At 40.3% G+C, this 25,766-nt stretch overlaps 1 protein-coding gene across 3 annotated transcripts; it reads left to right on the forward strand.

The window, feature by feature from the left end:
• Nucleotides 1-1,996: 1,996 nt before the first annotated feature.
• Nucleotides 1,997-21,544, forward strand: LOC308077777 (dual specificity testis-specific protein kinase 2). Of its 3 annotated transcripts, none has more exons than XR_013932446.1 (11): nucleotides 1,997-2,118; nucleotides 6,647-6,741; nucleotides 6,822-6,926; nucleotides 8,156-8,277; nucleotides 8,443-8,491; nucleotides 8,685-8,834; nucleotides 12,877-13,050; nucleotides 13,735-13,818; nucleotides 14,471-14,557; nucleotides 15,282-16,626; nucleotides 17,047-20,006. XR_013932446.1 is itself a non-coding variant. In XM_080418699.1 (11 exons), the coding sequence occupies exons 1-11, from the start codon at nucleotides 2,046-2,048 to the stop codon at nucleotides 20,219-20,221; spliced, it is 1,146 nt and encodes a 381-aa protein (XP_080274825.1). In that variant the 5' UTR covers nucleotides 1,997-2,045; the 3' UTR covers nucleotides 20,222-21,544. The 3 variants fall into 3 exon arrangements, 2 of the variants coding, with proteins under 2 accessions (XP_080274825.1, XP_080274826.1); XM_080418699.1 differs by lacking the exon at nucleotides 17,047-20,006 and adding an exon at nucleotides 20,109-21,544 and having other exon boundaries at nucleotides 15,282-15,375; XM_080418700.1 differs by lacking the exon at nucleotides 17,047-20,006 and adding an exon at nucleotides 20,109-21,544 and having other exon boundaries at nucleotides 6,647-6,678; nucleotides 15,282-15,375.
• Nucleotides 21,545-25,766: the final 4,222 nt, after the last annotated feature.

Consider the following 25,766-nt stretch of genomic DNA (forward strand, 5'->3'; position numbering starts at 1 on the left):
GTCTCTGCTGTCTTACTCTCCACCTTTCTGTCTGTATGGAGCAGCAGTGTTATCCCCCCCAGTGTCAAGTTTGTCATGTACAATGATGGGGACACAAAGAGGGCTGTTATGTAGTAAATGTTGTGTTCTTAGCCAACTTTTCCACTGAATTATATAGCGGAGTGTGCAGTCTACAATAGAGTTGCACTTGCAGCACATGCAAGGCACATCAGCTGTGCAACTTTGCAGACCTATCGGAATACGCGGAAATTCCTTTTTATGTTATTGTTACCTGAAGAGGTTCGCATCATGTTTGCATTTTGTTTGAAAATCTCTTAGCTTGTCAGTTTTAAAGATTAGGATCACACGGTTGGGATTTTGGAGAAATGTCCCCTGAGTGTTTATACCAAATGGTAAATTGCAGAAATGCACTGATTTGTGGCATACTGTAAATGGCTACCTCAGTTTGACCTTTCCACAAACTTGTGCAAAACTAAAAATGACAAATGGAATCTTTCACACTGGGATTTCATTGGGATCTCCCAATATGTGTGAAAAGCAAGGCCTTGCTGTTGGCCAATATTGATCTATGAATCAAAGGACAGGTCGGATTTGACTGCACGTTGAGAAAGCAATCTATATAAAGCTGTACAGTAATAACTGTATTTTACACATTCAAATATTACATATTTTGCTTGTTTAATCAGAGTCTGCCCATTCTCACCAGAGGGTCATGACTATCATTACCTTTATTGTTCAAATAACTTAATGTTCTGTAAAATCAATCACTTTAGTGAGAGCTTTGGTGCATCTTTTCCCAAGTGCATGCCAACTTATTGAACAGATACCAATACATTGTCTGCGCATGATGTCCTAATAATGGATCCTTAAAATTCAAATTAATCATTCTATACATGATATACCTGTTTTCGTCATTTGAATAAAATACAATTGCCTTTCTGTAATGTTTCTTGACTGATTTGTAGATATTAAATGGGTTTATTGCAATTGCAGAGAATGTCCACTAGAGTGTGCTGAAGCACATGGATAGCTTTACTCACTATAATCTCTGGTAGGTCCTAAAGAACGACTTATCCCATTTTCAACCTATCTTCATATCATTGGTCCTCACTAATGCTCACAATAATATGGTAACGATTGTGTCTACCCCGTCGTCTGTGTCTCAGACTCTGAGGTCTGTGTACAGCTCAGAAACCTACCACTACCATTGACATCATAGATGGGGAATCCAAGCTAATAGAAACAGGCAGGCGTTGAACTATTCCTGGAAAGTTAGCATGCTATAATGGAAGCCATTGTTCTCGCGTAAAAAAAAACATAAAACCCATTAAAAAAACAAAACAAAAAAACTGCCAAATGATGATGTCACTGGTAGGCGGGTTTCTGAAGTGTCCACAGCCCTCCACCGAGTAGAAAGAGATTGTACCATTTTTTTTTATCATGATGAGCATTAGTGAGGATCAATTATATGAAGATGGGTTAAGTCGTCCTTTAATGGACATCCGGATTCTTTTAATGATTTTGAGATGTTTACAATATACACCTTGCATACATATTGATAGTAGTATATTAATTAGCTACGTTCATTGCACTTCTTTATATTTAATTAATTGTCTATTCTCATATGAGAGGGGTCACAGTGCAGTTGTCTTACAGCACTGCCTAAAACTATATATATATATATGATTCACTCATATAAATCTAACAACTACTAAACTAAACTACCTATCTTTGTTTCCTATTTTTCACCCAAAGCAAAGGTTGTTCCTAAAATTATAAAAATTGCTTTGTCTTACTGCTGCAAGGTTCGTTCATGGATCTGAGACTTATTTTCAAAATGGTTCATTAAGATCTAATCATAAGTCACTTATGATTAGATCTTAATGAACCATTTTAAAAATCATGTGTGAAAACATTTCACCCCCACATGAGCGCGACGTGTGACAATAAATGACTACAAATCATTGTATTGTCTCACTGTAGCCTGTGCTGTGCATCAGGCAAGTTCAGCAGCACAGACAGTGCTGATTAGGGGGAGTGGTACCATGACGTTCAATTGGTTGAAGCGGCCGAATTGTTTCAGAATCTGCAGTTCAAGTTATCAACCTGAAGGCTTGAGTAAGTGTTTCATCTTTTTATTGATTTATTTTTGTCAACACGCGCGTTGTTTCCACACTGTTGCTAAGTGTAGCCTACTAATGCTCACATTAGGTTTTATTAGTGCAACTTCTCCATCAACTAAATGCAAGTGGAGGATGATAATGAGTCGTAGTTTGCAGCTGCAGGGGGAGAGTTTTAGGGCCTGTAATGACAGTTTTGTGGAAGAAGTGAGGTGATGAGGTGCGCTTATTCTTGATACCTGGACAACAGGCTTTACGGGTCAGGGGATCTAGTATAATCTGAGCGTCAATTGGAATTTATGTTAAAAAAAAAAAAAAAAAATCTATTCTGATGTGGAAAAATGAACCAATTTTTAGATTTTGGTTCTGAAACGAGAATCTGAAAAATAGATGTATTTTTACATCAATTCCAATTGACGCTCAGATTATACTAAGATCCCCTGACCTATACATATTCAGTTTGCAGGATGGAGTGGTTTGGTGGCAAACTGGCAGTCCTAGATTTAGCTTTTCCCTGGGCTGATACCACCATGCACTATCTGTGTGAAGCAGCAAACTGTATAACATACAATGTTAACAGGTTATTTTTGCTTGAAGATTGATAGATGACAGTGATACCCCATACTACAATGTATGATACAATAATCTATATGAATGTAGCCTACAGTAGGCTATATGCTATGTGGATGTAGAGCTAGACTTTAAATAAGTTCAATAACTAACAGTTATACTGTCTATATTTGCCTTGTATATAAATAGATCAAATATGTCATATATAGAATATTTAATGTGTATATTTGTCCCAATACTGCAGCCATTCAGTGCAATGCATCATCAATTCCTTGTTTGCAAAGTAACATACCTAGTAATAAAAAATATATAATTTAACAAATATAAATTATTTCTGATTATGATTTTGACATAACTTACAGAAGTGCATGAGCAATAGTACATCAATAGTAAATCAAGCATTGTGCATATCCAGCTTGCTGAGTATTTGCAGTAAATGCAATGTGCTAGTAGGAACATTTGGCTAAAGAAAAATTACATTAAACAACATTATTGGTGCTAAAATAATTTGTGTTGTAGAAGGAAGCTCAATGCCCCAATGTCATTTGGGTAAGAAGCGAGAGAGTGTAGTTGTAGGCTATGTATGTTTGATGAAGAGACCTTTTTGCCAGAATATGGCTTGAAAATATCAGTATTATTTGCATCAAATTAACTTCTTTTTTTTTATACAGCAGCTGTGAAATAAGTTAACTGACTAAATAACTATATGCAGAATGATGCACAGTAAGATGAAGATGATAGTTGTATGTGGCACTTAGTTGTTTATGTTCACAGTGAATGACACATATGATACATACTGTAGGTATCACTGTGGCCAGGCAAGTGATCAATTATGTCAAGTCTGTAGCATGCTGCTATACAGAACTGAGAAAGTATAAAATAATATGTTGGCTATTTGTGAGCACAGTCTGCAATTGCTCACTAGTGGTTTGTAGGCACAAAGCTTAAAGGAGTAGTTCACCACCCCAAAATCGTATTTTCGATCGAGTACACACCCCATGAAGCAATTGAATTCATGGAGATTTTTTGGTTTTTGTCACATTCCTAAGCCAATAATTTGATGACCGGTGGAAAAAAGATGCTAAAGTATCCGGTAGGAGACTCAAAGAGCCTTTCTTTGAGTCTCCTACCGGAGATACCGACTGTCATCAAATGATTGGCTTAGGAATGCGACAAAAACAAAATAATCTCCATGAATTCAATGCTTCATGGGGTGTGTAATTGATAGGAAATAAGCAATTTGTTGGGTGAACTACTCCTTTAACCCAAGCTTCCTGTAGTTAACCGCCCTTCCTTTCATCCATCTGTGTGGTTCTTTAGCATCCTCTGCCTGGATACATTCCTGGAGGGTATATTACTGTTGTCCCACTTGCATCACCAGACTCTTTCCCTTCTTGCTTGATTTATTGATGTACCACAGTTGGTTCCCCAGACCGTGGTCAGTGTTTGTTGATGGGTGCTCATTTGCTGTCCTGTGAAATTCATCTATGATCTATAAAGCATGCTTTCATGTGCTTCTATATCACATCATGATGTCCAAGTAGAGCTGTGTGTGCGTGCACAAGCTCGCGTGTGTCCGACCGTCCGTGCGTTCGTGTGAAATATAATTGCACACAAACACTCTGTGTTTCTTGCTATGATGTAGAGCCGGCCTCTCTGCCCACTCTCCTGCATGCCGGGAGAGCTTCAGTGGGTGAGAATGAGGAAGGAGGAGGAGAAGGAGGAATCTGCACAGATTGGTTTCCCAACAGTCTCATGCCAGTAATATGTATAAACCATAAACATGCAACTTACTTAATAATAGTTGCATGCCAGTGATACGTAACCAAACCTGCAAACAACCACAAACATGCAAATGTACTCGATAATAGTCTTATGCCTAATATGTAGCCATAAACATGCAAAATGACAACAGCCATAAAACCCATAAAACATGCAAACTTAGTGGCCAGATGAGGTTTTTGAGAGGTGTGTGCGCAACTGTGGCATTTGTGTGCGTATTGTATCTGCAATTACAATAGCGACTTCATCTTCCTTATAGAAAATGTGAGATTTGTGCAAGGCCGAGGGTATCTGTGTCCGTGCGTTGCGATTCATGTAATATATTCTTCAAGTCAAATGTAGGCTGTCTTTCACATGTAAAAACATGATCTGCCTAAAAGAGTCATACTATAGGGGATACTTTCACCTAAATTACAAGTCTGTTTGTATTGTCTGAAAATCACCTCACATTTTTATAAAGTAACATTTTATAAACTTCTGATGAAGGGGTGTCAGGAAAAAGACAGACACCTAGGCTACTGTCTCTACTGTCCGTTAGCCATTTTAAAGTGCATTATTTCAGTTATGTGCTCTGGAAATCGTTGGATTGCAAAATGTGTGTTGCAGTTGACTATTTCTCTTCCATCTTCACTCATTGTCAAAGGCTTTCCTAATTTCATTTGTGGTTCTCAATGGGTTCAGTGTGGTGGGCCTTTGCCTTACTGGTCACTTAATTTGAACAAATAATGATTTGTTAAATTAATTCTGACAGTGTACAAATTTCCTTACAGGTTAATTTGGTTACATTTGTACACAAAGTACGTACGTAAATTACAGTACAAATGGATGAATTAACCCTGAGGATTTTACTGTGCACCCTTCACTGTACACTAGTATCTGTAGAATCTATTCTGAAGCATTTATCATGTCATCATTCTGTCTAAAATGTTTGAGGACATGCTTTATCTTATAGCTGAAGAGAAGGATATAGTTTTGAAGGTTTAGGGGCTTAGCAGTTGTTCATGTATCTCTTGCCCCTCGATCCAAACATTTTGTGTCAGTTTTGAGAGAATTGGCCAAGGCGTGCGGTGGTGAGATTATGCGTGCGTGCGTACGACCTGTCCGTGCGTGTCATGCAATACTTGTGCACTTAGGGAGGGCTACCATTCAGGTCAACACTAGCCTGCATCCGGTGTCACAGTATGTATGAGGACATTAGTGACCTTTATCAAACAACCCATTGCCAATTGTTGTCTTGCCACAGATGTAGGGCATCTCTCTCTCTCTCTTTCTCAGTTTATTGTCTCCGCCAGGCCGAAAGGCATGGCGAGAGAGTATGTTTTGCCCCCTGTCCGTCCGTCCATCCGTCCGTCCGTCCGTCCGTCCGTCCGTCCGTGTGTCCGTCATTCTGTCTGTGGACAGCTAATCTCCGGCACCGTTGGCTTGCTCGCAGTGAAACTGTGCACACACACTCCCTGGATGCCACAGCAGAACCTCTGCCCCAAATTTTTCACATGGGCCTTTTATAGCGCCACCAGGAGGCCGATTTGTGCAAAACATATTTTTTGACAGTACTCATACAGATTTTGTACACAATATCTCTGTAGTCATTAAACAAAACGGGTCTTTCGGATTTTTCATATTCCATCCTGATTGGCTAAAAATGGCTTCCAAAGTTTGCAGGAGTGCTCCGTTTTGAACAAAATGCCTCAAATCATGAACACAGCATTCAGTTTCCTTGCAATTTTGCATGCATATTTCCCCTATGCCGAGGAAGAAATGCCACTTGAAAAAATTCAAATCAGCCTCATGGTGGCGCTATAACAGGCCGATTCGTGTTTTTACCCATAACTGCACCGATCTGTGTAAAACTTTGTAAGCGCACTCTAGAGGTCAAGGAAAAACCTTTGGCCTATTATAGTGCCACCAGGGGGCCACAATAACCTACCTGACCTGGCGGAGACCTGTGCTCCAAGGACTTTTTCTAGTTTTATCTTATTTGGATCCTGTAATCCCTGACCTGCACCCCCTTTTACTGGTCAATTGTGAAAATAGGCCTGGCATTAGTTAAGTCATCCAATTCCATTAATAGGCTACCTTGTGTATGCCTTATGTAATTGACAGATGGTAAGGTGCTGCGGCTCAGTGATGAATCCACACCAAGTTTGTCTTAACCTTGTTGTGATCTATTTCAGAATTCCCAGACAAATCGGATGCCATGTCTCAGGTGAGTGCGACCCCAGTGTCCTGCAATGCCATCCTAAAGTCTACCTCTCCAGACTATGGCCAGGTCAGTGGATTACTGTGCTGATCGATTATGTGTAATTGATGAGATTCATTTGTAAAGCAATCTTCCCCTTTCCTTGCCAGGTGGACAGCTGTAAAAGAGTACAGGTTGTGGTCCCAAAGCTGGAAAAGTGGGAGGATTACAGTGCCGAGTTGATCGGGTCGGGATTCTTTGCTGATGTGTATAAGGTACTTCTGTTGGTGTCACATGGTGTGTAAACTAAGTTTAAAAAAACCTTGGCAGCCTGGAATTAGTTTTTGCATGGTAACACTTAATGCAACAATGGACATCAAGTGGGAATAATTGGGAGGTTGTGTGCCTGTGTGTGTGCCTGTCTGCCTGAGGTGATATTTGAGAAAAGCAAAACTAATTTTCTTTATAGACTCAATCATTATAGCCTCTGTGTCTTTACCTTCCTTGTGTCATTCTACCGCAGACATTGCCCAAACAGCAATAGTCACGGTTTGCAAATCAGGCCTCAAGTAGACAAAATGTTTGGCAAACATCAGAGATGAACCTACAGTATGTTTTGCATTGAAGCTATATTTTGCACAATTTGTCACTATAGTAGTGTAACCATGAATGTGTGGTTGAAGCTACATGTTTCATCCCTTCAGACTATGCCCAGATAAATGCACTCTAAATAGGGGTTTGTCTGGACTCCTGTGACTTCAGTCCACGCTCGCACACACACACACACACAAATGCATGGGAGAGAGAAGCTCCATGGTGTGCGATACAGTACTGTACACTAGGCTGGCAGCTAGAAATGTTGCTTGTTGTTTTTGGAGCCAATTATTGTTTTCTTTGTCACCTAAGCTGTGATGACTACGTATACGTCAATAGCTCAAGTATTTTTCCTTTGAGGCCAAACCACAGTGTCATGCCAATGCAATGGATGTTTTGTTTATTTCCTGCCATTGTTTAGCATGTTCGCAGAGGAACTTGAACACTGTTACGGGCCTTCTGTTAAAGATAGGCATCACAGATTATCTCAGAAAGATACCTGTTGTGAAAGGGCTGTGTTTAGATGCAAGCACTGAGCGTGACATTTAGAGTAAAATTTCCCACAGCCCATGCCAAAAAAGATGCTCTTACTGATAACATGGTGTATTTACGGAGCTGATCTAAATCCGAGGGACAAAAAGATGTAGTAAAGTATAATCACCTCAGTCACACAAAATTTAGCAATGTACTCTAAACCATCAACATTGCTGTAGTGCTGCCATTTTATTTCTCACTTTCTTAAAGTAAATATTTAAATGAATTCACATTGGAGGCTTTAAAGATGACTCGAGAAAATTGTCATAATAGTGGCAGTCTAATGTGGAAGTGGTCAGTAGTACTGTACCACAACCTTAAAATAGTCACGCTCTTTCTATAATATTGAAAATTAATGTCTTCACCTGCTTTTCAGATAACTCACAGTGCTACGCACAAAGTTAAAGTGGTGAAGGTCTATAAAAATGAGGTAGAGCAAGAAAGTATCGTACGAGAAATCAGTCTGCTTCAGAAGCTCTCCCACCTCAACATTGTCAGGTACGTAGGTGTTTCCGAACTTAACTATAAAATCACTGTTATCCAAATTGTAAGTCTGAAATTATCATTTATTTCAATAAAATGTATTAGCGATCTAATTAAAACTAATAAATAAATAAATAAAACTGATGTCATTTTGACTTTCTGGTTTCTACAATACTGTAGATATCTTGGAATATGTGAGAAGGATCAGAAGCTATATCCGGTTTTGGAGGTGAGCTGTGTGTGTGTTCGTTCATTCATTCACAGCTTACGTTAGGGTTAAATTCGCCCTGAGACTTCATACTAAACTAAATGCAGCATATTCACCTCACAGGTACCATACAGTAACGTACAGTTAAAGTGGTTTAAACAGAAGCCCTGGAACATCTGCAAAGTAATAAACACATTTATTTTTGTGTGTAAAGTATGTTACTGGAGGAACCCTTGGAGAACTGCTGGCCAAAAAGGATGTGGATCTGTCTTGGAGAGAGAAGAACGACCTGGCCTGCGACATCTGCAGAGGAATGACCTACCTGCACTACAAGAACATCTACCATAGGGACCTGAACTCCAGGGTACAGTCTGTTTCAGGTCTTTCACAAGTTCCTTTGTGGCAAACACACATTACTGAACCATGCAAGCATCCCTGGTGTGCATTTTGAATTTGATGAGTCTACTCTATAAAACAAAACGTGACTGATGATGGCCATAGGTTGAAACGTCTGTACCCATGTCATTTACCCCTCATAAAAACAAGCACTAATACCTTGAAGTCCATGGCCTCACTTCCCTTGTGCCTCGCCGATTTGCACATGTGGTGTTGTGCTTTGTCTTGGATTTCACATTGTATGCCCATGGCTTGCTAGCCGGTGCCATGGGAAAAACAATTTAAAAGCTTCTTTGTTGTCTTTTGTCATTGTTTTGAGTGCAAAGCATTTGGCACATGCATATGCTGCATGCACTCATGCATTCCGTTAAATTATTCTACTAAGAAACCCAGATGAACCTTTTAGATAAGTCAACCAGGGTCAATGATATGTTGGCTAATCCTCACGTCTCTGTGATCATAATCAAATGGAACGATTGGTATTTGACATGAACTAACCCAAAGGGATATACTGTGTGCACTGTGCAACACTGACAGGAATCTAGCTAAATGTTTATGTTTTATAGTTCAATTAAATGTTATCATAGTGCCGAATCACAACAAGTTGTCTCAAAACACTTTATATGGAGTATAGAGCAGAGACCAGACGTTGTCCCTCCACCCTGAGAAAGCATTTCTGTGACGGTGGCATTATAGGGGTCATAAGATACTTCTTAGATGGGGGGGGGGGGGGGGGGGTCAAGAATGAATACCAGAGGTTCTGGGACATGTGGCAGCAATTTAGTAAAGCGCCTTTAGGTGTTAAATAATAAGTTGTTAGTAATGGTATTGTTTTGACATGGTTGTTGATTTATTTGAGCCCCTTTCCCCTCTCCCTCAAGAGGCCTTGCCTTCTGCCAGGCTGCAGTTGTAAATAAGCATTTGTTCTTACTCTTGCCTTGCCTGGTTAAATTGAGGTCAAATAAAAAAAATAACACACACACACACACACACACACACACACACACACACACACACACACACGGATACAGACATTGCAAGTTGCATGCACCCACATTGACACAGAGCCAACACTAAGCTGTGGGGGTTTTCATTACCTCTCATTTGTTGCACTCTACAACTTCATGAAACAGTAAAACCTCTTTGAAACATAATTGCCTATTTATCCATGCTCCTTTAGTTTGGCTAAAGCTTGTTTTTGCAAAGCGAGGCAGATTCCAGAGAGCACGCCGTGGATGCCACTAACAACTGACCGAACCTCACGATTGTGCTCACTTAAGTCACTTAAGTAGCTTAATGGCCATACCTTGTTTCCAAAAGCCTTTTTCACAAAGAACTATGTTAGGGTTACTGTTTTACTGAAAGAGAACACACAGCATTTTTTTTTGGTGGAACACATTTTGAATGATAACTTGAAATACATTTAACTGTTAACTGAATATTTGTGTTCACTTCCCTTGTGATAACACAATCTGTATGTATTTATTTATGTATATAGAAAACATGGTATGTCTTTATTTGTGGCTGATATGGGATATTGAACATTTACGTTTAGTTTTTTTCTGAATGTTTAGTTTCACACAAAAAACCCATCACTTCTAACACATATGCATAAATGTTTCAAAACAGGATTTGAAAATCTAAATAATCCAGGTTACGTGGAGGTGATATGATGTCTGGTGATGTTGTCTGGGGATTTCCATTAGAAGGAACACCACTAGACAACAGTCACAACACGGCATATTTTCTAGTTTTCACAATATACTGCATGTAAATCCATGGGATTCTGTAGTGTCTTGCTCAAAGATGGACCCTACATCCACAAGAGTTGCTTATAAAACATACAATAGACAAGTATGTTACATGCACGCACACACACATGCGTGCATGCACGCACACACACACACAGATTTGCCCGCAACACCTCAGTGAATACTGTAAATAGCTAGTTTGTAGAAAAAGAATTATCTGTAGATGTTAGATTTCTTCCCTTAAAGTTCTGATACCACAACTCGTCACTGGTGGGTTTTATATACAGAATAAGATCATTGGATATTTAATACTGTCCTCTTGTGTTGATTTCACGCCATTGCCAGCATTTCCACAGTACAGCCATTCAGGAGTACAACAATACAATCACATGATATGGCACTGTTGGATGTGCCACTTCTTTTGCAGTGAAGAGGCTTGCCTTTTTTGCAGTTATATATTGGAGTCAAAAACCCTTTATTGGTCATGGAAGTTTACATAAGGAATTTGACATTTACCGTTGCTTACATAGAACACATTAAGACACAAACTGTGAGACATAGATTTTAAATGGAAAGGGCTGGGGTCGTTTGAGTACTATGCGCTATACATATGATTGATTGACATAGTTGAATCAAAACTGGTGAAAAAAATGTGTAGGCTTTATACAGGCTAAAGCTAAAATGTTTAATATTTCCTTCATACAATCTACAATAAATGTATTCTTGATTTTATTTGATTTTTTGAGACATGCATCCAATTTATCCCTAATCATTCTACTCTTGTCTTGTTTGTAAATTTGTGTGCGGTATATCATTTTAATCACTATCACAAACAATCTAAAGGGCAGGAAAAAAAACAATTAAAGGGCAAGACCACTTTTGGGTTGTGGAGTTACCTTGCCATGATGAAACTCCAAAGGTGGACTAGAAATAAAACATCACACCCAGTGTGAAGTGAGCGGTGCTATTTATGAGTTATTAATTTCATCATGCATCTCGGTAGCCAATCACAGCACGTCCTGCGAAGTGACGTGCTTACATTTTTTACATTATTATTAATTTCATCATGCGTCTCGCTAGCCAATCACAGCGCGTCTGCGAAGTTTGAAGTTAATTTCATCATGTGTCTCGCTAGCCAATCACAGCACGTCCTGCAAAGCTTAGCCTATGGGCGTGTTTTCCACAGCATGGCGTCACAGCGAAAGACACATTTTCACGACGGAAAGAAAAACTTTCACCACGGATGGGTCCTAAACCCTCTTATAGGAGCGGTTGCACCGCTCAAAAATAATGCTCCTCATTGACTTACATTGTACGGTAAAACAGCTCTCAAAGTCACTCTTTCAAACCCAGTACTGTTTATTATTTTAATAAAAATGTTAACTTCCTGTTGATTTTACTATTTGAAGATCCGGATCCGCAGATCCAGTCGGGGTTTTCTTCCTAATAAAAAAAGTAAATCAAGCGGATGTTAACATTTTTATTTAAGAAACAAACGGTACTAGGTTTCTATATTGTCCGAATCAACTTTGTTTTCGTTTGTTTATGTGCTAAAAAAGTGAGCTGTTTCACCGTACAATGTATGTCAATGAGGAGCATATTTTGAATCATCAATTTCTAATCAATGGAGCAATTATTTTTTATTTCTTGTCCACCTTTCGAGTTACATCATGGCAACCCAAACCTCAACTAAAGTGGTCTTGCCCTTTAATGCTGCTCACCAGCTCAGCTTTTACAGCTTATGTCCTCTGGGGGGCACTACAGGTCCCTGTACGTCTTCCCCAATGTAGTAAAGGTCTCTGAACACATGTACCTGTCCTGCATATAAAGCGCTTGCGTAAATGTTGTAATAATAATTACAATATTAATGTCTAGGCAAATAATTTGGTATTGACATCTGTCTTTTTTATATTTGAAACACTTAATGACCACACAACCAAGGTATTTTCTTTCAGCACAGCATGGTGGGTAAACTCAGCTCGACAGTATCAGTAGCATATTTATTATAAGCTTTTAAAAATGAAACGGTTCAAATTCTTTCAATACAGTCCACCACAGTCTACATACTTCTTCATCTTTCAAGAAATGGAGAAGGTTTTATTTGTCACTAACTTATACAAGTACAAGCAGTGAAATGTTGTTGGGACTTGTTGTTTTGGGAAAATAATTTTGCAACATTGTTGTTTTGTTTTTTTCTAAAACATCAAATGGTCATTGAAATTGATTCGTTGATTAATGCAGTGATTTATTGGTTTTCAGAACTGTCTGATCAGAGAAATGTCGTGGGGCAGGGAGGCAGTTGTGGCAGACTTTGGCCTTTCCAGGGAGGTGGCATTTGAGCTTCCAAATGGCAACAACAGGAAGATGTCACTGGTGGGATCAACATACTGGATGGCTCCTGAGATGATCCGTGGAGAACCCTACAATTGCAAGGTATAGCTATGTGTTGCTGGTAGGCGGGTTTCTTTTGAATACTTTATTAGTCAGAAATGTAAACACCACGAGGTACAGTCAGACATTAGGCTAAAAGGATACTGTCCACATTCCTCCTCTGAGATCGAGCAGACAAAAATGGTACTATATTATGAGCATTAGTGAGGACCAATTATATGAAGATAGGTTGAAAATGGGTGAAGTCATCCTTAAAGTAAGAGTTGCAATCGCACAATAAAAAAATGCTTTATTACAAGTAAAAGATGTACTCAAACATTTACTTGAGTAAAAGTGGAAAAGTATTGGCCTCAAAATGTACTTACCGTTCCAAGATAAAAGTCATCACAAATTAAAAAAAAAAGATTCAAACCATTTCAAATACGCATCATGATGCAATACATTGTGAGCTTGTGGATCGGTTATCTCCAAATAGATGGGCTTAAGTGGTTAATGTATGTAACTTGTAACAAATGTTTTCAAATAATTGTCATGGAGTAAAGAGTACAATATTTGCCTCTGAGATGTAGGGGAGTAGAAGTGTAGATATTGAAACATTTAAATACTTGAGTGCATGCGCATTAAAACATGCTTATAGAAGTACCTCAAAATAGTACTGTACTTGATTAAATGTACTTAGTTACTTTCCACCTCTGGTGTCTAAATATAATGTTTTTCTCCCCCCAGGTGGATGTCTTCTCTTTTGGAATTGTGCTGTGTGAGATCCTGGCACGAGTCCCTGCAGATCCTGATGTCCTACTCAGGACAAGGGTAAAATCAACCATTCATATCTCCTGAAAGACACCGGTATTATAGGAACGTGTCTGCTAAACCAGCTAAGTCCACCAAAGGGGGGTGGAGTTAGCTGGTTTTGCTGACTCCAGTCTCCACCCCCTTTTGACCTCCAACCTCATTGTGAGCTTGGAGGTCCATTCAGCTGTTCTTATCAATGATGAACAAAACCTAACTCCACTTTTTGTTTTGTTTTTCTAATTTCCTGAAAAATGAACATTTCTCTTTCTCTCTCTCTCTCTCTCTCTCACACATACTATACATACACACAGAGTCATTAATTATGGTAGGGAACGATGGGAAAAATCTACGTCATCACCAGTCCTTGCCTGCTATGATCAATGGCCATGTACAATTTGAGATTGATTGATTGGCCCTTGGAGGAGAGCAATTGATGCAGACAGGTGGATACTAGACAGAGTTGTCTGAATTTGATAGTAGAATATAGTAACAATAAAATAATCGTGTGTGTGTGTGTGTGTGTGTGTGTGTGTGTGTGTGTGTGTGTGTGTGTGTGTGTGTGTGTGTGTGTGTGTGTGTGTGTGTGTGTGTGTGTGTGTGTGTGTGTGTGTGTGTGTGTGTGTGTGTGTGTGTGTGTGTGTGTGTGTGTGTGTGTGTGTGTGTGTGTCAGGACTTCGGACTTGATGTGAAGGCCTTCAGTGAGATGGTTCCAGGTTGTCCACAACGTGTGCTTGACATTTCTGCCACCTGCTGTCAGGTGAACTATAGCAGTGTTACAGTATATATGCTCCTCATTGATTTACCTTGTACTGTAAAACAGCTCTCAAATTCACTACTTTAGCACGTAAACAAACGCAAACAAAGTTGATTCAGACAATATAGAACATCACCAAACCCAGTACTGTTTTTTTTTTTAAATCAAACTGTTAACTTCCTGTTGATTTAGCTATTTTTCTTAAGAAGAAAACCCAGACTGGATCCACGGATCCGTATCTTGACATTTTTATAAAAAATAAAGACAGTATTGGGTTTGGAATCAACTTTGTTTGCGTTTGTTTACGTGCGAAAAGAGTGACTGTTTTACCGTACAATGTAAGTCAACGAGGAGCATATTTTGAATTATCAATTTCTAATCAATGGAGCAATTATTTTTGATTTCTTGTCCACCTTTGGAGTTACATCATGGCAAGGTAACTACACAACCCAAACCTCTACCAAGTGGTCTTGCCCTTTAAGGCAATTGAAGCCATCTTTGGTGGTTTTGGTCGCTAACCCGCCATTTTTGCCTGTGCGAAGATGCCAAATCCAATTTTGGTTGAAGTATACTAGTTGGGCCTAGTGTCTGAAACTCTTGAATCCATCTGAACTTTTAAATATGCTCAATATTCTACCGTTATACCAACCAGAGTCACACTTCTCCTCCACCTCATCAACCTATGCCTGTTTATCTTACTTATTAAAAGTGGTGTCATGTTTTCCAGATGGAGGCATACCGGAGACCATCATTCTCCGAGCTGATGCAGGAGTTGGAAGACGTTGGCCATGTACTCCATAGCTCTGAGACGAGCATGATAGGTGAAGGATGAGATCACCTCATTAACCCTGTGCTCCAGCTTTTATCCTCCTTGGACATGCAGCACCATGTGGAATGCCCACAGTACAGAGACAGGAGACAGCAACATTGTTATTTTATTTTATTTCATTTTCTCTGCACTCGTCTGACTTGTGCTTTAGGACACATTCGGAGTTGGACTTGTATCAGGAAATCATGGAGGACTGGTCAGTCAGTCCTGGTACCGGTCAGTTCAGCTGTACATCCGTGTAACTTACACACTTTAATCAAAAGATTACAAGAATTGGGACCTGTAAAGAAATAAGGACACAAAGCCACCTGGGCCTTTTAAGGATACAATTTGTTGTGAAGATCTTGATATTTCCCCCCCCCCCATCACCTGTGTTCATTTGACTAACATATTATGTGGGGCTTGTGTGTTCCTGCTGCAGGCTGTGGGTAGTAGTAATTATCTGTTGACACAGAAATCTAATCTACTCTACTTCTTCACCATCATCTCTGTCAACAACCTGAGTTTTAGCGTTAGCATTAGTTTTGTACAGTCTGAAGAGATGGAGGGGTAAGGCAAGGCAAGTTTATTTGTATAGCACACAGGGTACAAGGGCTCGGTGCTCAAATTACAAATAGAATATAAAAAGAAAAATACCTGGGCACCTCAAAAAAGATTATGGTCTCTTTTGAAGGGCCCAGGTATTTTTCTTTTTGGACACATTTCCATGTACATTGTTTTAATGTCTATAACAACTAGTTGTTGATGGTACATGGCAGGTGACTAGAGTAAGGCTGATGCTTTAAAGCACCCTAGCTCCTGTTATACTGTTAGAGGTCCTGCCAGCCCTTTTGCACAGTACAAATTGAGAAGGTCCATAGTGGGTGTTTTGTGTTAAATACAAATATTATTGTATTTAACAACTTTTTCCTTGCCAATATCTATTACAACATCGGTAGGCTGCCCCTTTGGTTGATACAACCTAAAATACTTTATCACATTAATGTAAATATAAAAGCTGTGTAAACTTTCTTTGCCATTTGAAAAGGTGGGTAAAGTTTAGGTTGTGGGTTTCATCCCTGCTCTTTATTGAAAACGTGAAAAATATCAGCTATATTGGTCACATACAAATATAGCTCACAAAAAATATCTGCGTGGACAAGAAACAATCAAGATGGTGAGGCATGAAGCCAGGATGTTATTGAAGGTTGTGGATTTAAGTGGAGAAGATGGATAGTACACTGAGAGGGATTTCACCAACTGAGTTGGTCTGGGTGATGGAATGGACAATGTTGGTACTGAGATTAGTTTGCGCTGTGATGATCTTAGTGCAGTAGAGGGCGATGATCAGGGCCGGATCTACCATATGGGAACTTTGGGCACGTGCCCAGGGGCCTCTGAGCATGAAAGTGCCCTCCGTGTTGAAAAAAAAAAACGTTTTTCTTGTTTCTTTTTAGCTCCGCGAAAATATCTCCCATTCTCTGGATCATGATATGATTATCCAATCGGAAATAAAGTCATCATGAAATGGCTTTATTGCTAACGTTTTTGCTAAGTTTAGCTCGGAAATAAGGGTGTGTTTTGATGTAACCAATCACAGGGTCAGCCGATGATCCCGTTCCCTCCAAGTTATGGGATCGCTGGACTCACACACTGCACTGATCAGAGCGCAGCTGAGGGGGAGAGAGGGGAGCAAATAATGCTGCGGCACTTTTGTGTACTGCATTGCTTGTTTCTCACCTCCAATGTTTTCAGATACATATTTTAATGTACTGTTTAAGTTTAAAACAAGAAATGCACCGTCTGACCGCCATTTTTAGTTGGATAAAGAACGTAGCAGACCAATTGTCTACCTAAATTCCCTAAGATCAAATATGATTATTTTGGGGGGCCGTGGCCTGAAAGGTTTGGGAACCCTTGGCAAGCCATTTTAACATTTAATCGAACCACACTCCTCTGATCTGTAATTAAATCTAAAACAATACATTTCTTCTAGTAAAAATCGTATTCTCACTAGTCATGTATAGACGAATCCACAGACGCGCTGCCTTGTAGGCAAGCATAACTGCGGTGTCAAGCGGCTGCCGCTCCGCAACGCGACACCGCAGTTATGATTGCCTACAGGCAGCGCGTCTGTGGATTCGTCTATAAAGAATGATATCAATAATAATAGTAGAGCTTGTATTTGAAGATATCTACAACTAATTTCTCCTAGTCAAAATTCAATTTAAGATATATAGTTTAAATCCTTAACTCATTCAGTGCCTGACTTATTTCTGGCAGTTTGGCTCTGAGTGCCAGAGCCAAAAATATATCAAGGTCAAGGTCAAGGAGCTTTATTGTCATTCCATACAGAACGAAATTTGTTACTCAGGTCCTGGTCATGGCAGAGTAAATAAATAAGATAAATAAGACACCTAAACACAACAAAGGCTAAAACTACAACAACTATATAAAAACAGCAGCATTTAAAAACGGCATTAAAAAAAAACAGTTAATGTGTCACGGTTCAATTCATAGTGCAGAGTTCATAGGTAGTTTTTACAGATCACTAAGAGCGAGAGTTAATGATTCGCACAGCTTCGGGGAAAAAGCTGTTTTTCAGCCTGGTGGTGCTGGCCTTAATGCTGCGCAACCTCCTTCCCGAGGGGAGGAGGTCAAACAGACCGTGAGCAGGGTGGGTGGCATCTTCCATGATGCTAGTAGCCTTATTCCTACACCTGCTGATATAAATGTCACTGATGGCAGGTAGGCTGCTTCCGATTATTTTTTGAGCAGATTCACCACCCGCTGCAGAGCTTTTCTGTCAGCAGCAGAGCAGTTTCTGTGCCATGCGGTGATGCAGGATGTAAGGATGCTCTCCACCGCACACCCGTAGAAGGAAGTAAGGACAGGGGTACCTAGCCCCGCCCGCTTCAATCTCCTCAGGAAATATATCCGCTGGTGGGCCTTCTTTATTAGAGAGGCTGAGTTGAGCTTCCAGGTTAGGTTGTTGGCAATGTGCACTCCCAGGTACTTGAAGCTAGAGACCACCTCGACAACATCTCCACCGATGTAGAGAGGGCTGGTGGTGGGGCCACTCTTCCTAAAGTCCATGATCATCTCCTTAGTTTTTTTTACATTGATACAGAGGTTATTATCTCTACACCAAAGCTCCAGATGTTCCACCTCTCGCCTGTACTCCACTTCGTTGTTTTCAGAGATTAGTCCCACCACTGCTGTGTCGTCCGCGAACTTGACAATATGATTGTTTGGGTACCTGGCCTTACAGTCATATGTCAGCAGGGTATACAGCAGGGGACTCAGGACACATCCCTGCGGGGAGCCGGTGATGGGAGAGGAGATGTTGTTGTGGATCTTCACTGTCTGTGGCCTGTTGGTAAGAAAGTCCAAGACCCAGTTGCACAGGGCTGGGCGTATATTGTAAAAAAAAAAGTGCTTAGGAAGCGAGATACAGCCTTTTACAGTAAGATGTTAAACAAGAAGTGAATGGAGCAGCAAATCTTCAAATCATGTGGTTCTTGGGTTCTGCACATTTTTTTTCAAAAAACATAATAATTTAGATTTTTTTATAATTCTTTTATGACGTCGGCGACGTCATTGGCACCCTGGGCTTATAAAAACGTGACGTCGGTGACGTCAATGGCACTGAATGAGTTCAGATTGGCCGTTTTAACATTTAGCTAGATTGGATATGTATTCTAGATTAATTAAATTCTTTCTAATCAAAATTCACTTTACAGATATCCACAATAACATTCAGTCGCTTGTTTTTCTTTACAATGGTGTGGGCAGATAACATTATGGACCTTTTAAGGCAATAGTAAATAACTAGATCAGTCATGGGACACTATTCGTTAGTTTTTGAAAACAAATCAACAAACTTACATTTACAGTGCTGAAAAACACACATTATGGTTTTAAAAGTTTAATAAAAATTATAAGTATAGTCCAGGGGTAGACCAAATTCCTTTTTCTGGGCTCAGAGGTACTATTATGACAGGGGAAGCATCCACTCGGCCTGGGCTGTCTACTAGGTCTTTGTGGCTGCGGCGCAGACCACCTTGTGATTCACCTTGTGCATCTTCTCAGCTTCCTGCTCGTTTACTAGCTTAGTCCACTCTACCACCCCATCTCCTCGCAGCTTGGGTTGTTTCTTCTCAGGGCTTCGCTTCTGGCCTCTGCCTGAGTCCTCTGGTTCGTCTGTCGACATGTCCATCAGGGAGAGGACCTCTGCGGAGGATCCTACTACCTCTGCAGGGGATCCTGTGATCGGGGAAAGGGCACGTCTCCTGCTTCGGACCGCTCCCTCCCGATATGTGAGGAAGCTGTGGAGGACCGTCTCCAAGCTGGAGGCTACCAAGGAAGACTGTGAATCTTCACTGGCTACAGATCGTGCGGAGCAACATCTTATGGACTTAGGAAAGCTCTCCCTCTGCTGGCGCCTGAGCTCTGCCGCCTCACGCACACGATTCTCCTGCAACAGAGGAAAGGGAGGAGTTTGAAGTTAAAAGCAGCCAGTGTGTTTTCTTCATTTCGGATACTATTATTATTATTGAGGGAGGGGTTGGTCGTTCACGTCCGCCCACCAAGATTATTCCTGCCGATCTGGGGGAACAAACGAACTTGGCCACAAAAGCACTTCTCTAACATTTATGCCACTGTTATGTGCTTGCACATATGCACACCTCAGTCTACAGCAATGTTACTATTATTTGTTAACTAATGTTTCTTTGTCCTGTTTAGTGTCTACCCTGCCTTGCTGGCTCTTCTGCCCTGGTCTATGGCTAGACACTCACCTGTCGCTCACCTGTGATTGTTCTGGTCTCCGCTGTTCCTCATGTATGATTAAGGCCTGAGACTAAAGAGGAGCTGTTGCCAGTGCTCAAGATCTCCCCAGCAGAACACACCAGTTGATTTGATCCCTTAAGACCCCTACATACTGTACAATATTTGACCCGCTGTCGGGGAGCTTTTTTGGTGTTCTCCGACAAAACCACCGATTTGACGCAAGATCGGCCGTTCCTCGCCGAGGTGCTGCTCGCGCGGTGTGAAAGGTACTCCGAGAAGATCCACCCCGATGAAGTGTGATCGGCGAGACGTTCCCGACCAGTTTTAGATTTCTAGCATGTTTGATATTTGGGTCTTGTAGATCTGCTATTTTCACTTTTACTACCACTGCTTTAAACCCATATATAAATACATTGGATATTTGAAAATAGCCGATCTACAAGCTCGTTGTGATCTTGTAGATCGGCTATTTTCAAAGAAAAATATTTTAAAAAATAAATACATTTTTAATATTTTTCAAATCCACACAAATCTTGCATGGGGGTCTACATTTTCAGAAGTTGTTTGAGAACCACTGGTTTAAACAACATAGGAAACAAGCCCAAATAAGCAACTACACTTTAGAAACAATTAAGCCCAAAAAACGCTACCCGCAACTACCAATATTTAGACAAGCAACTTTACAGAAAAACAAGGCCAAAGTTATAATATGCGGACATGGCAACAACACTGCATCTGAATTGCAGCTGGCTGCTTGTTTCATAGAGAGAGAGAGAGAGAGACACATACAGAGAAATATTTAATGTCAATCATTAGCGTCCTGTCTCGGTCTCGCGCATATATCACGGGAGCCTTGCGCGTTTTCGTGAGACGTTGGTTAAAATGAATTGGAATAAAAACAAATGTAGGCTATGTATCGGGTCTTGATCGCATCGTGGTCCCCCTGTCACCAATCAATCGTGCGAGAACCACAATGGTATATATAGCGCGGTTTCAAGAGAGAGACTCGTGAAGTGCTTAGCGATCTGTTTACTCGCCAACCACTTCAAATGTCGGGCAGTGTGTAGGGGCCCTTAGTTATTTAGTCTTTCTCTGTTTTCAGTTATGATGGGCTTAGTTGTAAGTATTGTTTGGCGTTTTTCCTTTACTTGTTAGTTTAGTTTGTTTTGATGTTCAGGTAGTCTATGGGAGTCTGGTGAGACGACGGGCACATAGTGCCTGGCTCACCAGACTCCCCACTTTTGAGTTTGACCAGCCCATCACTTTACTTTGTTTTGGACTTCAGTTAGGTTTCAGTTTTGTTTCACTATTACTTGTGTTTGCTACAATATTCAGCATTTCGTGGTGTATAAAACTTAAAACACTATGTATTTAAAAAACCTCCAAACAAGTGTGAGACCTGACTGTGTCCTTTTATTATGTTGTAGCCCTTTGGTGTGCGAGCCAAGTTGAAAGGGGCCGTAACAGCCACCACAGCCTATACATTGTAATGGCATCAGTCTCACCTGTTAGGCCACGTACGTCAAACTTCCTGCAAAAGGAGCTGAAGGTGGAGCAGCACTCCTCCAGTTTGAAGACAGAGGTGTCTTCACAGAAAAACTTCTCTATGGAAGTCCATCTCAACCGCCTCTTTGGAACATTACACAGTCACCAACATAAACAACATTTAGGAAATGACTTTCACAGACAGTACGTACTGTATATGCCACCCACCTTAATGCTATTCCATATGCTCAAGCTGGCTGGAAAATGTCAGCAACACGGGGTCGATGCCGATGATGCAATGTTTTTGGATGCGAACCGCCATTTAAGTCCAAAGAAGAAGAAAGTAATGCTGGTGTTTAATGTTTAGGTTTTTACATGAAGTGATCAATTTGGAGTTTAAAACTAGCCTAGCCATTAGAAATCCACAATTGGTATTACAGTAGAGACAACGGCAGATGTCACAGCGTATTAAAAGGTCATATTATGTACATGAAGTGATAATGCCTGTCAGTGTTTCCCAACTTGGGGGAGAGGTGTGACTTTGAGGCCATGTCTGTTTGGAGGTAGTCCAACATTTTAAACAAAAACTTGGCCCACAAAATCATAACTTTCTTTCATCCACTGTCTGCTTGTATGTTCTCAATGTGATATCAGTGCAATATTTATCTTCTAAATGTAACTAGAATCTAACCCCACATGCAGTGGTGGACAAAGTACTCAACCCCAGTACTTGAGTCAAAGTATAGTAATAGATACATCACGTCAAATATTACTCACCTACAAGTGAAAGTTGCTGCCAAATTTGTACTTTATTACTGGACTACTTTTAAAAATTCTTAAAGGACCACTTCAGCCATTCTGAGCCTATCTTTATATAAATGGTCCTCATTAATGCTCATTATAATATGATATACCATTTTTGTCTACTCGGCCTGTGTCTCAGAGGAGGGCTGTGGACAGTTCAGAAACCCGTCTACCAGTGACAATCAGCCTACTTCCCAGGGAGAGAAATAAAAGCCTTTTACGATTATAAGTAGAATTGTATATTGATGTCAGGCCCTGTCACATCAGACCCCTCTCACAGCACTGATTGGCAGGGCTGTTATGGCTCTGTCACAGGTCCTGTCATGTTACCATGGTAACATTGTACCATCTTAACAGCCCTGTCACAGGGATGTCAGGCCCTGTCACACAGTGCTGTGGAGTGGCTCGTTTTGAACAAAATGCCTCGAATCATGAACGCAGCTTCCGATTGCCGTGAAACTTTGCACACACATTCCCATTAATCCTACAGATTTTGTCCAAACATCCCGCAAATCGGTACACATGTCTATAGTCATCAAGATAAACCTTTGGTTTATAAACCCCTTGACCTTATTGCTTGTGCCATGCTGGCATGGAAGATGCAAGCGAGAACGGAATAGTTAACCTTGTAGAATTTTGATGAAAATGTGCCAAATGGTGGTCCTGAACCCCAAACCTTGAGATTATAAACCACTGACATAGCTCTGATACCACAGAAGCACACAGAGAGCATATTACTTAGCCTTGTAGAATTTAGATGGACCGTGAAAATGTGAAGGTGTGCCCGATGGTGGTCTTTACAAAGCAGCTCTTCGTGCTACAGAAGCATGGAAATATTTAATACAAAATATTTAACCTTGTAGAATTTACAGTGACATTTAAGAATTATGAAAACTAAGAACCTTGTGCGTACAAACCACAGACACATGAACTGTGCTACAGGATTCTGGTGACAACAAAAATACTTGCAAACTAAACATTTTCCAAACTAAGAACCTTACAAATCTCAGTTGTGTAATAATGAACCCTGATCATCACTGGGTGTATCTAGTAGATTCAGTCCTTCTGTCAGGGGTATTTGCTGTGGATTTTCATCTTATGACCTGCCACCTCCTCCTTCAACCTCAAATATGACCTTAATGTCTTATTAGGCTGAAAGCTCTGGTGGCAGAAGAGAAAAGGTGAGGCTCCACAGTCTGAACTGAAGATTGGGGGTTTGAAGCTGTGTCCCGGTTAATTGTTATTTTTGGTCTTTGTAGGGCGAGGAACATGGAGGCCGCCATCTTGCTCTCTTTCCGCTAGGAGAGGGAGGAACATGGACGGAACCGCCTCTAGAGGGAGGAGAACAAGAAATGTACATATTAAGAAAAGTGGTTTTAAGAAAAAGAAAGCATTTTATTCTTTGTAATTTCCTATTTATTTTAGTTTGTTTGTAGTTTTTTAGCACTATGTAACTTTCCTCTATTACCCCGGATTTGAACCCGGTTTCCTGCTCAAGTGCTGAAAGTTTTACCATTTAGCTAATAGAGCCAGCCTGCTTGCTCGGGGGATAAATTGAATCTTGACCATCAGGTCAAAATTCGTGTCAGATCCTGTCTAGGTGAGACATGACCTTGACATGATCTAAATGTCTCAATAGAAGAGCAGGACAAAATACAACTGCCCCAATTGTATAAGTTATATTGTATTAACATACTCTACCATACAGATTGGCCAAAATGTAAAATGTATTCATTAAAAAAAAGTTACATAGTGAGGCTTTAAGCATTTTATTTTTTGTAATTTTTGTAAAGGTATATTATGTTCAGGATTGGACAGTTTTTAATGAAGAAGAAAAAAATCTGAAAACCTGGTCTTCTCCCGAACATATCGAACGGTCCTTAATTAAATGTATTTAAAAATATATATTAAATATAAAAACCCTAACCCTTGAATGTAATTGAAGGGCCATTTGAAGACTTTGTAATTCAATTACCTTTTTCTTACATTTCAGCTGCTGAAACCTAGCTATGACCAATTACACTCACCTCAATGTAAAACAGCATGACTTGTGCTAAGACATTTAATTCAACGGCTATTTTGGATCCTGTGCTATGGTGCCATATCCCCTGCTGGGATACATATGGGAGAACAAAAGCCTTGCCTCAGCAGATGGGAAGTGCTGATTATGGGAAGAATCTGAGGCTTCACTCCTCATAAACAGTTAATTGTTTACCTACTGGAGGTGGCTGGAGTCAAGAAAAATGCAGACAAACAATATGGAAAAGGCCTACTCAGCGGTCTTAGAACTGAAAACTCTGACCTACTGTGCCTATGCAGAAAAGTGTTGACTCTTGATATTTTTGTTGAGAAACATGTAGCGTGAATCTTTGTCACCAAAGCATAAAATAGGCCAGCGGTTCACAGCCTTTTCTGGATCAGGGTCCACTTGAACATCTCGAAAGCGTTTAGCGGCCCACCTGACCCATCTGACCACTTAACACGGCAGCATATATCAGCTGCCGTGTTAAGTGGTCAAATGGGTGGGCCGCATGCATTTTGAGAGCATGTTTCAATCAATCGATTGTGTTCCGGCTTGGATCAATTTAACGTAGTATACTTTGAGTTCCTATATATCGATATCACAATGAAAACACATTTTCAAGGTTTTAAAGAAAGAATTACTGTCTTAGAAATTAGAATACTATGACTTTTTTCACATCAATATTTTTTATATTAATTTTATATTATCATTAAAATCTTAGTTTTGCCAGGTATTTGGGGGCCCACTTCAATATCCTGATGGCCCACTTGAATATCCTGATGGCCCACCAGTCGGTCCCGACCCACAGGTGAGGAATCATTGAAATAGACTTTACTCCTCTGATACTCAACCCTCTTAGTTTTCCTCTGCCCTTTCCTAGGCCACGCTTTCCATTAGTCAAACAATAACCATACCTGAACCATAAAGTAACCACTTGAACCCTCTATTCTTAAATAGTAAAACAGACCTGAGTTACAACTTTACTTTTTTCCGTCTACACCAAATCTCAAAAGCTTGTAGATCTAATATTTTGGGTGAATGTTCCCTCCAGAATAGGCATGCTGGGGTTCAAGTGGTTATGACATCACTGGTTAAGTTCCTACCACACACCCCTTGCGCCAGTTCCCAATTAACCAGGTTTAACCGCTTAAATCCTAGTAAACTTGTCCTGAATTTGCTCTACTTGGCCTGCTCTTTTTTCCCCACAGCGGCAATCTGATGAAAATATAATTCATCATAATTATAAAAATGAGTATTTACTTTGTGCTTGCATAGGTGTCCATGATAATTAATGCCTGTCA

The sequence above is a fragment of the Gymnoscopelus braueri genome (genome assembly GCF_963280865.1).
Source record: "Gymnoscopelus braueri genome assembly, chromosome: 22".
NCBI classification, from domain to species: domain Eukaryota; kingdom Metazoa; phylum Chordata; class Actinopteri; order Myctophiformes; family Myctophidae; genus Gymnoscopelus; species Gymnoscopelus braueri.

Bases quoted from the DNA above. Each gene is read 5' to 3' on its own strand.
- LOC308077777 (XM_080418699.1), top strand. From the start codon at position 2,046: ATGACGTTCAATTGGTTGAAGCGGCCGAATTGTTTCAGAATCTGCAGT. The intron at 8,492-8,684 runs GTGAGCTGTGTG...TTGTGTGTAAAG, and splicing joins AGCTATATCCGGTTTTGGAG to TATGTTACTGGAGGAACCCT. The intron at 14,558-15,281 runs GTGAACTATAGC...CATGTTTTCCAG, and splicing joins TTTCTGCCACCTGCTGTCAG to ATGGAGGCATACCGGAGACC.